The 14,146-nt window shown below is 33.7% G+C and overlaps 2 protein-coding genes across 7 annotated transcripts in view; one reads left to right on the top strand and one right to left on the bottom strand.

Moving 5' to 3' along the window:
• Positions 1-14,146, bottom strand: part of LOC135846809 (uncharacterized) — a 208,227-nt gene that overhangs the window by 66,585 nt on the left and 127,496 nt on the right. For all 5 annotated transcript variants that reach the window (XM_065366092.1, XM_065366095.1, XM_065366094.1 and 2 more), the window contains one exon: positions 1,726-1,767. Coding sequence is in view for 2 of the 5 variants with exons in the window: in XM_065366095.1 (XP_065222167.1) it covers positions 1,726-1,744 (19 nt within the window). In the remaining 3 variants the exon portion in view is untranslated. The remainder of the gene's footprint in view (positions 1-1,725; positions 1,768-14,146) is intronic.
• LOC135846807 (sodium/hydrogen exchanger 9B2-like) overlaps positions 1-14,146 on the top strand; it is a 131,962-nt gene that overhangs the window by 28,913 nt on the left and 88,903 nt on the right. The window contains exon 1 of one of the 2 annotated variants that reach the window (XM_065366090.1): positions 4,655-4,811. The exons of the other annotated variant lie outside the window; for it this stretch is intronic. Within the exon in view, the coding sequence (XP_065222162.1) occupies positions 4,802-4,811 (10 nt within the window). The 5' untranslated portion in view covers positions 4,655-4,801. Of the gene's footprint in view, positions 1-4,654; positions 4,812-14,146 lie in introns of those variants that run through there. 2 annotated transcript variants of the gene reach the window in all.

Genomic DNA, 14,146 nt, shown 5'->3' with positions numbered 1-14,146 from the left:
ACTTTTGGTCCCTCCAAACATCAGACCTCAACAACTCGATTTAAATCTCACACGATGGGTGAAATAATCAAGTAATTACAAACACCCAAAAAAGAAATAGAAAAAAAAACGAGCTCAACACCTAAAAGTACAGCAGAAACTTCTCATAAAAAGTATCGCCTTTCTTTCTCACATTCTCACACCGCCAATCGTGAGTTGTTTTTCTGCGAAAATCTGTTTATGAAATTTTATCAACAACTCATATGTATAGGTAGGTAAGCGCTAAACAGATTCATTTCAGCAGAAAAATAGGTATGTTGTGAAATTACAACGCTACATCTCGTAAGCTACCTACACGCTGAGTTTTTCAATAATAATCTACTACCGCAATCATTATTGACACAGTACGTCGTATTTGAAATAAAAAGTCTTCCATACGAACGAAACCGACGTTGTTGTTACGTCATATAATGCACGGGGGTAAAAATAGGAAATCAACAAGGAATAAGCCAAGCCAAGTCAATGAGCTAGGCATTCATCTATAACTGCGTCGAAAAACGATGAAAACATCGACACCTCTTCTCAGGCAGCATCGATAACATATTCGCGCGTATAAAGAATTGAAACTTATAACCAATATGGCATGGCAGAACAAGCATCAATGGCTTCTTATTTCCACCAGATGATACAAATAAGAAAACTTTTCCTGTTAAAAATAACGCCCCAGTTCAAAGTCAAGGTGGGGGTGGTTTGCCAATAAATACGCAAGCTGGAGGGGTAAAAATTGCTCGACTTTTATGTAAAAAATAGACTTCGAGGACCGATGTGGTGAAATAGAACAGTGAAGGGTTATCAAAAAGAGTAAAAAGTTAATTTTCAAAATAGTTGAGTGGTACGTCTATATCTACGAGTATTCGTACCTGCATTTGATGATTTTTCATTGGGGAGCTGAATAACACGAGGTACCTATATTCAATTTAATTTTCGAAAATCACAAGTCAAAGATCATGCCTCCCTAGTTGAATTTTTGCATCACGATAATAAATGCAGGCACTTGTTATTCGATTCTTGAAGACTTTCTATCATCTGTTGTACTCCCTTTAGGAAACCATCGTTCGTGACCCAGCCAATGTTCCAGTCTCGTTTCAAAATAAATCTCCAATTAATTAATCCGTTCGTTTCGGATTCACAATTCGTAATTCCGATGATATTTTTCAATCCCCTTTTTTTCAAAACAACAACACTATACATACTTCAAATTTTAAAAAAATACGCTACCTACAGTTGCCATGATAAAATGCTCGCAACACGAGTGCCTACAATATTATCTGCTTTTTGTCATTTTAATGCGTTTCTCGCAAGTCGAACTTCTTACCAAGCTTTTAAGAATACATGGGGTAATTCGATACCCAAACTCGATACTGGAATATGCGACAATGACGAAAACAAAAGTACAAGTACAATATTCTCGCCGCCTTCGATCGTAACCTAAAGCTTTTAAATTTAATTCCACCTGATAAGATGGGTTTTTGACAGCGCGTTCATTTAAAAGGTCACAAGAGATCGTCGAGTTTTACCAACTTTTCTATGTCGATTGCACTTTTTCTCATCTTCGAATTTCCAACTATATCATACTCGTATGTACCTATTTGTACGTATTTCGTTTCATTTCTTTTCTTTTATGCCTACAGTTCATCTTTTCATAATGGTAAGTAGGCAATATGTACGCAGATAAGTATCACTTACCCAGTGGCACATTTTCCATATGAACAACTTATCGCCAATTTCCTGAAACAAAAAAAAATCGAAACCGTTAAAATAAAAATATAGGTAGTGAAAGTGAAAAAATCAGGTTTTCAAAGTCACGAAAATTTGTTTAATGAACTTTACGCAGAAAATGGAATAGGTAATTTCAAAATCCTCGATTGAAGTATACGAAGAGCCACTGCTAATTTCTCCACTCAAGAAAGAAGCATTTCGCTCATTTTTTCTATCATAACATGACAACTCACAGAGCAGCTCCTCAAAAAAATATCAAAAATCTGTCTGGTTTCTCAAGGTGGCCTGCCCGTCTGTGTGGCTACTGAAGATCATTGAACTGCCTGTCTGGATGCCCTTCCACGGTCATTGACCCATCTGTCCGGCTTCTCAAGGTCATTTGTTCGTTTGGCTAGCCACTTAAGGTCATTGACCCGTCAGCATGGCTTATCGTGACAACCTGGCTAGCCTCTCAAGGTCATTGACCTATCTGTGTGTCTTCTCAAGGTCGTCTGTTTACATGTCTGACCATTTAAGGTAACTGACTCGTTTCTCTGGCCTTTCAAGGTTGTCTGTCTTCCTAACGATCAAACACTGCCCCCTCCAATCCAATTTGAAATGAATAATCTCAAAATCGGTTAAAAATTTATTTCATATCGAGAAATTACATATAATGTCAAAACAAAACAAAAAAAAACTATGTAACAAATTCGAAATTGAAACGTCGACTCATAATATTGCCCATAACATAGAAATAATCACACATATAGTCGGGGAGCCCACTTAAGGATAAATTGCAACCCCCCCCCCGTCGATCCTCATGGGCAACTTTTTTCTTAAAGGGGGAGTCCTAAGGAACATTTCTAGCCCTTGTACTCAAAAAAAAGGTGACCCAACTTACAAAATGGCGGCCATTTTGATTGACAGATCAGAGTAAATCGCAGATTTTACGTTCCAACATAGGACTGGCACAAAATTTTTCAAAATGTACAAGGGGAGATTGAAAGTACAAGCAAAAATTTATCACTTGTCAAAATTTCAAGTGCTAAAGTGCGTTTTTTGATTTTTGGTGAATTTTTGAAAATCAAATTTAGGCCATAAATGAGGGAAAAAATCAAAATTTTACCAAATTGACCAAGAAAGCTGAAATTTGGGATACATTCAATTTTTGACCCACCAAATCGATTGGAAACTGTTTCAAACCGTTTTGAGCAGTTCTGGAGCCTCCAGCAGATTTTTGAAACTTGCGAAATTCCCACAAAATTTCACCAAAATGGAGTTGGAAAGCTGAAATTTACTTCGAAAACTAATTTCAATACGATATGAAGTCTACTACATGGTGGTTTCAAATGGTTTTAAATGATTTTGAAGCTTCCAGCTACTTTTTGAAAATTTCAATTTTCAAAAAAACACCACATGATCTCTCAAAAAGTCGCTGGAAACTCCAAAACGACTAGAAATCCCTCTGCAGACGACTTCGTAGCGTATTGAAATTAGTTGCATTGAAATTAGATTGCAGAACAAATTTTGACTTTCTATCTCCGTTTGATAAAATTTTAAAGAAATTTAAAGTTTCAAAAATCTGCTGGAGGCTCCAGAACTGCTCAAAACGGTTTGAAACAGTTTCCAATCGATTTGGCATGTCGAAAATAGGGTGTATCCCAAATTTCAGCTTTCTTGGTCAATTTGGTAAAATTTTGATTTTTTTCCTCATTTATGGCCTAAATTTGATTTTCAAAAATTCACCAAAAATCGAAAAACGTACTTTAGCACTTGAAATTTTCTCAGGTGATAAATTTTGGTTTGATCTTTCGATCTACCTTTGTAAGGTTTGAAAAATTTTGTGCAAGTCCTATGTTGGAACGCAAAATCTGCGATTTCGGCTGACCTCAAAATGGCCACCATTTTGTAAGTAGGGCCACTTTTTTTTGTTGAGTACAAGGGCTAGGAATGTTCCTTAGGACTCCCCCTTTAAGAAAAAAGTTGCCCTTGAAGATCGACCGGGGGAGGGGGTGCAATTTATCCTTAATTAGGCTCCCCGACTAATAGAATTTTGTAGAGCCCTAAACTTTACAATTGGACAGCTGAATTTCGCTGCTTCGATTTGAAAAAAAAAATATCAAAATCGATCAATGAGTAACCGAAGAGCTCATTTGCTAGTTGCTTCAGTGATCAGTGATCAGTGATCAACGGATCATAGATCATAGATCATATTTTGAGAACCAGGGGCTCTAAATTTTTGGAATATGTAGGTACGTATTTATGTACGTTAAATTTTCTAATTTGAGTTTTCAACATTTTAAACTTCAAAAATTATTTACGCGAAATTACTAAGCCGTCATCGGAGAAACTTTATCCCCTCTCCCTCACCCCCATAATTGAATTCCGATTGATTTAAAAAGAAATTAAACCGGAGTTCTCGTCGCCCACTGATTCGATTAGGACGCTTTTCATTTAAACCTGAAAAAATAATTCTTAAGACGAGAATAATTCGAAAAAAACTCTGGAAACACGAAAACTTTCCCAATTTTATCACAGAGAAAACGTCTGGCAAATAAATAAATGTTGAAAACATCATTTTTCAGGTTGAAAAAAAAAAACAGAAATGACAACAAAAATACTTGAATATAATTTCAACTTCATCCCCCCCCCCCGCCTTCTTAAAGATTTGTTATGAGGTGCGAAACTTTTAGCTACCGCTTCTCGGAATGTTGAAAAATCAAATGATGTAGGCTCAAATTTCACACTATTTCAAGATTTATTTCAATTGAAAAAGTATACAGATTTTATTGATGTTGAAATAATTGCGAGATGATTGATTTTCCCAAAGTTAGACTATTGCTGGTCACGTGGTAGCAGCGTGGCTATGTCGAGGCTTCAAGTATTTGTAACCTTGATTGTTATATCAGTTTGATTTTCGAACATTTCGGCACATGTAGAAGTAGATAGATACCTCAGTAACGTGCAAAACGTAAATTGATAATAACTTTATAACAAGTTAAAGTGCAAACTAATGAAATTTCAGCTCAAATAACGATAAAATTCGGAAAGAAATCAGAGCCATATGGGACTAGGTAAAATATTACTGTACATAATTTTATATGTAAGTACATAAATAAGTACCTATGTGATGGATTTTGGGTAAATTCACCGATCAAGTTTACTATCTTAGATAACTCCTTCAACGAGCTATAATTGATATACCTAATTAGTGAATCAGTTGGCAGCTCCGGCACGATTTTTTTTTCAAAGTTTATTCTTCAAAGCCCTATTTCTTGGGTTCAGTTTTGAGGCAACAGAAACGTAAGTTTACGTAGGTGGTCCTATGTATGGAGTTGCACAATGCACGTCTTACATTTAGTTTTCAAAGCTCATCTCGGTGAAATTTTCTGACTATACGAACAGCAAATCATTTTCCGGGATGTGCTGAGGTAGGTCTAGGTATATACGTACAAGTCGACGATAATTCATCTACAAGGTTTTCGCGTTAAGATTACAACGGACTTGAAAGTTTTTAATATGTCCCCGCCTGGTGATAAAGTTGCAAATTTTTCTCCATCTCCATCGCGTATAATTTCTCGGTCGGGGTGAGCTCTATAGGGCTGGAATTGCGGTATTATGTCGGCATACAGCAAACCGAGCGCGAACTCGTCTCGTGGTCGGCTTCAAAAACACCTCTACTTGTTATCCCTCGCTGGTCCGACGTAATTTACAATGAATTGCGTTTATGTGGGCGTATTGTACGTTTTCAGTTTGTTATTTTTAGAGTGACGTAAAAATCAGCCTACGGAAGAGGTTCGTTGGCATAACTTTTACCTTACCAACAAAATATAATATCGGATGACCAAATAATTATCATATGTACTTGCTTCAACGTCGTCGTGTAATTTGTAAAGACATTCGAAATTGTAAGGTATACCTACCTACATAATAGGTACCTACTTAAATCACCCATCAATCAATCAACAACTTCAATTTCTTTATCAATGTACGATAAAGGTGATTTTGAAAGTCGAGGTTATTAAGTTTTATAATTTACAAGTATTCAACGTATTCGCACCTATCTACATACTTGACTTGAAAGTAGAATACCTAATCTTATCAACAAATTCGAGAATGAAAACATTTGATTGAATATTTTGGCTTCAATTTTCGTAAATATTAATTAGCAATATTGTTTTCATTTTAAGCAGTGGCGTGCCGAATCAAAGGGTGTGAGGGGTGCCCCCTACAAGAGAAAATTATGCGAAAAGTAGGGAATCGCTTTGGGGAAAATTAGGTAAGTTGGGAAGAAATTGTGTAAGCAGAGAAAATCCAAGAATTATCTACCAAAATTACCAAAAATCATGGGCTTTTACTTCATGAATTATACCTAAATTTTCAAAGTTTTTTGAACCGGTTCCATTGGATTCGAGGGTTTCTAAAACAGGAAAAGTTATAGAGTTGAAAAATTGACGTCTCGCATCAAAAATAAAGTTGTTTTAATTGAAATTTCCCGAAAAACAAAAAAAGTCTGTCCGATGCATTCTGAAAAAAATGAAGAAGTGCGAATTTTTCAGAGATTTTGACCTCGCCTTGCTCGAGTCCATTCATATTTCTAAAAATATCCCAATTTCTTGAAAACTGAAAAATGCTAAAGCCAGTAAAACCAATTTTTTGTATCATCAAAAATTCAGAAATGATGTTTTACGTTTTAAATTATAAATTTTTAACTTTTTGCATCATCAAAAATTCAAGAACGATGTTTTTTTACGTTTAGAATTATCGATTTTTCAAAGCTTTCGCCATCGTTTCGCTCCAGCTAGATCAGTTTCCTTTTTTTTTATCTGACCAAAGTTGAAGGGTTGAAAAAAGCATCGTTTTTGAACATATTTAAAATTATTCCACATTTTTGTTTCCAACTCCCTCTTCTGAAATTTGTTCGGACCACATCTGGCTAATTAGCATGAAAACTACTAGTAAGGAGAGGGGTCTGGGGTGAAAATTTGGAAAAATTTCAGAATCACCCCCCCCCCTCTCTGATTTTAAGAAATCCACAAACCGGTACAGGAAGAAAATGACACTCTGAAGCAAGTTTTTCGATACAATTCAAATGTTGTGATTTGTGAAAAATCCTTTAATGATGCGAATATTCACCACGAATGAAGTTCAAGCTTGATGATCAGAATCTTTTTTCATTTTTACCCTGAATTTTGAAGCCTAATCTAGCTCCCGATCCTAAAATAGGGAACTTTTCGACACAGATAAACATATTGCAGCTCGATCACAATTGATGAATTGTAAAAGTACTCTTGTAAGGTTACTAAGACTTAGGGAGCCATTGCTTCTAGAAATGTTTCAACTTCTGTGAGAAATTCAAAAGTTCAGTTTTAAAATACCAAGTACTTGATAAAAAAAAATGTTTTGATATCAATGTTTCTTTAAAGTTGCAAAAATTTGCAAGAAATTCAAACACGAACCTCGAGCTATAGGAAATAAAAATAACTCGAAATTTTTTTACCTAATCCATTTTTTTATAGAATTTAACAATTGATGTACTTACTTTCAATTTAGCTCACATACATGTAATTCGACATAAAAATAAAAAACTCACATACAGAACCATCGCGTCCATTTCAAGCTGTAAAATAACTAATGGTTTTTGCATGATTATCAATTCTGGCTAAAATTAGACCGACTTTTGAGTGGGAATTTTCCGAATTATACATGTTATCTAAAAAATGATCAGCAAAAAATCACCATCGTAGCTGAATATTCAACTTGATACATACCTACGTTAATTTAGTATCTAAGTATATCGACGATATTTTCTATTTCAGCTTTTCTATACGTTTTTCGTGCTCAAGAATTAGAGGTGGTTTCAAATTAACAACTCTTGAATGAAACAACTTTACGTCCACGTGTGCTAGATGAGTTAACGTTGTTTTCGAAACATTCAAATTTCCAATGCCACGCCATAATCGATGCTTCGAAATGAACATAATAATTTCTGAATTGAATTCAAAATACAAATATTTACCTAAAATAAAAACTTCAAATATTATCTTCTGCAGATATAATTCATGCAAAGCCAAAAAGCATTCCAAATCATTATTTTATATCATTTTTGAGGGTGTAGCATTAATACCTACAGCATTTCAGCAACTGAACAAAAAGAAAGAAAATTAAAAGTGAAAAAATTACAATAACGAAATCGAAAATAATTAGAATACCTACTTCCATGTACATATCTACCCATTCAAAAAATAAATATGAAGATAATAAAAAAACAAAAAAAAAAAACTAAAAATTGAAATGATATTACTTTTTTTTAATGATTTTTTTTTTTGTTTTAATGGAGTGAAAAAAGATGTTTGTTTCAAATTTTCTAATAAATAAGAAAAGAGAAGAACTGAAAAACTGCACGAATACAATAAAAATAACAAAAGCTGAATTCTTGTTGAAATATATAGACAAATTTTGACATATTTCTCGATACATTAAGTCGTTAGCAAAACTTTTTGTTTTTTAAATACTCCTTAAAAGAAGCAAATCTCCTCCTCAGTATCACTAAAACATCCATTTTCGTTAATTTCTTTTTAAATTATCAAGAAATCCCTGATTGAATTAAAAATTTTTAAATTGAGATTACCATGATTTGAATCAATGACTTCGTTAAAAAATACCACCAGAGTGACTTCTTGTTTTAAAATATTCTTATTTTCAAAACTTATTGGAAATGTGACAAAAATTCTTATTATTTTCTTGAAGGTTTCAAAATTCTTTTTAATAAAAGATTCTACATCTACACATCACAAGAAATTAACGAATTCATCTCAACGAGATAAATTTAATTTTAAAGCTTTTAAAAATCGTAAGCAGTTCATTAAGACATATCAGTTTATTGATTTATTTTCATTCTCGTACTTTTTTTTGAGAAAATTGTGAATTCTAGTGATGGCAAAATTTTAACATTTCAGTTTTAGTTTCAATTTCTTCACCTCAGTTTCAGTTTTGCATCACTGGTGAATTCAATTCATTAACTCGCGATCGAAATACTGCTACGAGTATATTATTTATTTTGTACGATTATGACACAGTTTTCGACAAAACTGTGGCCCTTACATTAAAAAAATGAAATTCTTCGAGACTTCGGGGGGAAAAATCCCAGGAAAAAAATGTTTCATATTAAAATAATTTTCATTTCAAAAGAAAAAAAAATAAAATGAAAATTTTATGACTAAACGCGTCGTGTAAACTTGTACTTCTTAGTAGAAATAAACAGAAATTTTGAAAGTTGAACTTTTTATAGGTAGCCTATTTTCGAAAATACTTACTCGTATTTCGCAAATCATTTTTTGCTAATTTCACAAAAAATTGTAAAATTATTCCCGGGCAAAATTATATGTACTTACGAGTTTTTTTTTTTTTTTTTTTTTTTTTTTTTCAAATACCATGCTCAAAGAGTTGAGTTTAAACTTATTTCCTCCATTCAATATGAGCTGCAAATTCGCATAAAATTTATGAATCTATTCGACAAGACTGTCATGTTGATAAATTTTTTTATATAACTAAAAAAATGAATCGGTCTTGGCTTACAAAAAACGCGAATTAAATTGAAAATTTCCGTTATACAAACAACCTATTCTTTTATGCAGGATACCTACTTCAATTCCATTCGTTTTCCAGTTTTCGTTACGTTTTCCTCAATTTTCCTTTTCGTGACAAGAACTCTGGCTCTATCCGGTAAAATTTTCACATCAGTAGAGGTATCTACATTATCAAAACTTTACGTAACTTATACGAATTCGAATGAATTTCGAAAGTTATCCTGCAAAAAGTTGCATTGAAAAATAAAATAGACCCATATTATATTATTTGAAAAAAAATTAACTCATCACTTAATTTGAAAATTGAGTTTTTTTTGACTGCTATTATAATTTATTTTTGTAATAAGAATAAATGGTTTTGAAAATTTAGTAATTTCTCAATTTGAACGTTTAATAGAGATGCTCACATCTCATTTTTCTTTTCGATTTAATTTGAAATTTTCCAAATTTTTGTTCTTTTACTTCCCAAAATTAAATGTTTTCTTATCAACTGTCAAAAAAATGTGATGAAATGTTGTGTTTAAATTTTTCTTTCGTAAGTGTTGGAAAAATTGAGGAGAACCGAATTGGAAAAATTATCAGGTGATAAAACGCTTTCGAAAAAATATTTTAAAATTCATGTACCTGCCAGTTCAAATGGATAATTTATTGCAACAATTATTGGGAAAAACACACAAAAAAATTCATCACTCAAAAAGCTGAATCTGAATTTTATAATGAAATTTTCCTCAAATTATAAAATCCAGTCAAAATCGACAGCAGACTCCAGACAGGTTTAAATCCTTCATCGATCGGCTGATTTTTGGGAGTTTGAAAATGGCAACTTTCAGTTTTTTACTACAATTCAATCAAATTATGATTTTTTTTTTGCAGTAAAAAATTGATAAAATTTGAGTTTCTAAAGAATCTTCGAAAATTCTGAGCTAGAAAATATTTGGTCTATCCAATTTTTTATCCCTTCCGAGCCAAAAAATTTTCGCTAGTTGGAATACCTTCCTCGTTAGTAAGAGTTGAATCAGGAGAGGAAAATTTTCAACAAGTCATTTAATGGCCTAAACGTAACTTATGCGATGCCTTCAGTCCATTTCCAAAAAAAAAAAAAAAATTTCCTCAATTTTCTTTTAGACATTGTGAATTTCACTAGTCAAATTTTGAATCAATTATAATACGATAGTAATGCATCCCCTCGTACTCGACAATAGACTCCTGGCTCAAAATCAGATTCACACAGGTGCTGAGATGACCTCACGTCCCCTTTTATAAAAGTTCTATGTACCATAGGCGCGATGAAATGTAACAGGTTACTCCTCCTTTTACTTTCGAAGGAATTATAATCCCGTATCTATCGATTAAAACTTGTTTGCAATGGTTTGAAAATTTCATAGCCCGCATTTTCATAGCATCCTATACCATAACCTATTGCAATAGACAAATAGCAGATATTCTTATTTGTCTTTCTATGCACATACTTAAGTACTATAGAAGGCACATAGATACTACAAATGAATAATTTCGATGGTGGTACACAATTTCTAGAAAAATATTACGCAGAAATGGTATATAACTCGGTCAGACTGGAATGGCGAAGAGAAAGGAAATATAAGTACTTGTACGAGATAATAAATAATATAATACCTAACTTCATAAAGCGAAATAAACCGATCGAGCTTCCGAGTCGCAATAAAAGCCAATATAAAAAGCTTTTGAAAAAAAAAAATACTTTTATAAACCAAATTATAAAGTAGACAAGAAACTTCGCGAAGAAAAGGGTCGATTCTCTAGCAATGGAAACCAGGACGAGAAAAGCAGCTTATACGTACATAGATCCCAGTTTGATCTCGTTATCGAGTTTTTAGTACATACGTATTTTTTTGCGAAATGTGAAAACAGGCACTCGCAGCAGCAAGTTTCGGTAGGTATCTCTTCATGTCGACACCTTTACATACTATATGGTGCTTTCCAAAGAGCATTCTGGCACGATACGAGTTTCACATCTTTTTGACGTGCCTTTTGCCTGCAGTCTGCTGTACTGTAAGACAGCGTACGCGTGTATTTCACTTGTCAGAGAAGGAAATTCGTGTCGTTTGAAATTAATAAGAGTTTGAGACAGTAGCGAGCAGCGAGAGTGACTGAAGCCTCAGGCTTTCATCTTAGTAGAATGCCAAGGACGTGCAAACTTGGTGGCATATAGTAGGATAAGAAGAGGGCAATTTTCTAACACGAATGTTGGATCCAATTTTAAGATTACTTTGTCGTAACTTTTATCGTCGTAATAAACGTACTCGAAAGTTATTTTCGTACAATATATATGTACAAGGTGTACCTATTATGTTTCATTTTTTTCTAGAGGGGGGGGCGCATGGTGAAAAAATGACATGAGGATTCTGACCGAATTCCGAGAAAACCTTCAGTTCAAGTTGATAATCTCCCAGAACAAATTGTGGCTCTGGAGATGCCCTTGAAAGCTAGAGAGATATGAGTTCACAAAGAGGGGCATTTCCGGAAAAAATCGTGAAAATGGCGGCCATTTTGATTGACAGGTCAGCCGAAATCGCAGATTTTGCGTTTCAATCATAGCACTTGCACGAAATTTTTCAAACCTTACAAAAGTAGGTCGAAAGATCATGCAAAAATTCATCACCTGTCAAAATTTCAATTGCTAAAGTGCGTTTTTCGATTTTTGGTGAATTTTTGAAAATCCAATTCAGGCCAAAAATGAGGGAAATAAATCAAAATTTTACCAAATTGACCAAGAAAGCTGAAATTTGGGATATACCCTATTTTCGACATGCCAAATCGATTAAACGGTTTCAACCCGTTTTGAGCAGTTTTGGAGCCTCCAGCAGATTTTTGAAACTCGAATATCCCACAAAATTTCATTAAATTGGAGTTGTAAAGCTGAAATTTATTCTAAAAACTAATTTCAATACGCTACGAAGTACTGCAAGTGAATTTCGAGCCGTTTTGGAGCCTCTAGCGACTTTTTGAAAATTCCTGAAGCCTTTAGCAGATTTTTGAAACTTTAAATTTTCACAGAATTTCATCAAATGGAGAGGGAAAAGCTGAAATGTACTCTACACTTCAATTTTAACACCATGTGAAGACGTCTTCAGGTGGGTTCAAGTCATTTTAGAGCCTCCACCGACTTTTTTGAAAATTACTGGAGCCTCCAGTAGATTTTTGAAACTTGAAATTTCCCCAAAATTTCATCAAACTGAGATGGAGAGTCGAAATTCATTCTGCAAACTAATTTCAATACGCTACGACGTTGACTGCTGGTGGATTTCAAGTCGTTTTGGAGCCTCCAGCGACTTTTTGAAAAGTTATATGGCGTTTTTTTGGAAAATTGAAATTTCCTAAAAGTAGCTGGAAGCTTCAAAACCATTTGAAACTACCATGCAGTCTGTGAAGTAAATTTCAGCTTGCCAACTCCATTTGATAAATTAATGTTGCGGGAATTTCAAGTTACAAAAATCTACTGGAGGCTCCAGTAATTTACAAAAAAGTCGCTGGAGGCTGTAAAGTGACTTGAACTCACCTGAAGTCGTCTTCAGAGGGTGTTAAAATTGGAGTGTGGCGTAAATTGCAGCTTTCCATCTCCATTTGATGAAATTTTGTAAAAATTTAAAGTTTCAAAAATCTTCTGGAGGCTTTAGGAATTTTTAAAAAGTCGCTGGAAGCTCCAAAACAACTCGAAATTCACCTGCAGTACTTCGTAGCGTATTGAAATTAGTTTTTAGAATAAATTTCAGCTTAACAACTTCAATTTTATGGAATTTTGTAGGAATTTCGAATTTCAAAAATCTTCTGGAGGCTCCAGAACTGCTCAAAACGGGTTGAAATCGTTTCCAATCGATTTGGCACGTCGAAAATAGGGTATATCCCAAATTTCAGTTTTCTTAGTCAATTTGGTAAAATTTTGATTTTTTCCCTCATTTTTGGCCTAAATTGGATTTTCAAAAATTCATCAAAAATCGAAAAACGCACTTTAGCACTTGAAATTTTGACAGGTGATGAATTTTTGCATGATCTTTCGATCTACCTTTGTAAGGTTTGAAAAATTTCGTGCAAGTCCTATGTTGAAACGCAAAATCTGCGATTTCGTTTGACCTGCCAATCAAAATGGCCGCCATTTTGTAAGGCCAACTATTTTTTGGGCAAGTTTGCTTCAAAATGTTCCTTAGGATGTCCCCATTTAAAAAAAAGTTGTCCCGGAGGATCGGCGGGGGGATGCAATTACTTCTATTGTCATATGCCGGACTATACAAAGAAGCCTCTTTTTTTTGCCTATGAAATCTCAAAAAGTTTCATTCCTCTACCAAAAATTAAATTTCTGAGTCGATTTTTCTTCAGAAATTGCTACAAAAGTTTTTCCTTTTGCTGAAATTGTCAAAAAATTCTCGCTTTTTGCCTGAAATAGCAAAAATTCTCACTTTGTCAAAAAAGCTCGATTTTTAAATTTTGGTACAACTAAAAACAAAAAGTTTTGGTTTTTGTGACTATTTTTTCTGCATTAAAATGTTTTGCCCATGATTTGTTACCAATTCTCACAAACAGAAAAAAATTGACAAATTTTAAAGCTATTCATCTCAAACTTAGCAATGATGACCCCAAAATTAATAACTTACGAAATTCAGGTTACAAATTATCAGGTGAAATATTCGACACCTCTCCCAAAACACTCGATGATCCATTTTCTACTCGTTCGTTCGCTCTCATCAAAAATTTCCTTTCATAGTGCTCGAAACAAACGTCACGATACATTTGCACGATATTTATGGTCTTCATTAAAAATGAACGCAGCCTTTTGAATGAATTTC

The sequence above is a fragment of the Planococcus citri genome, chromosome 5 (assembly GCF_950023065.1).
Source record: "Planococcus citri chromosome 5, ihPlaCitr1.1, whole genome shotgun sequence".
NCBI classification, from domain to species: Eukaryota; Metazoa; Arthropoda; class Insecta; order Hemiptera; family Pseudococcidae; genus Planococcus; species Planococcus citri.
The sequence above is the reverse complement of the archived record's forward strand: the minus strand, read 5'-3'. Positions and strand labels throughout refer to the sequence as shown.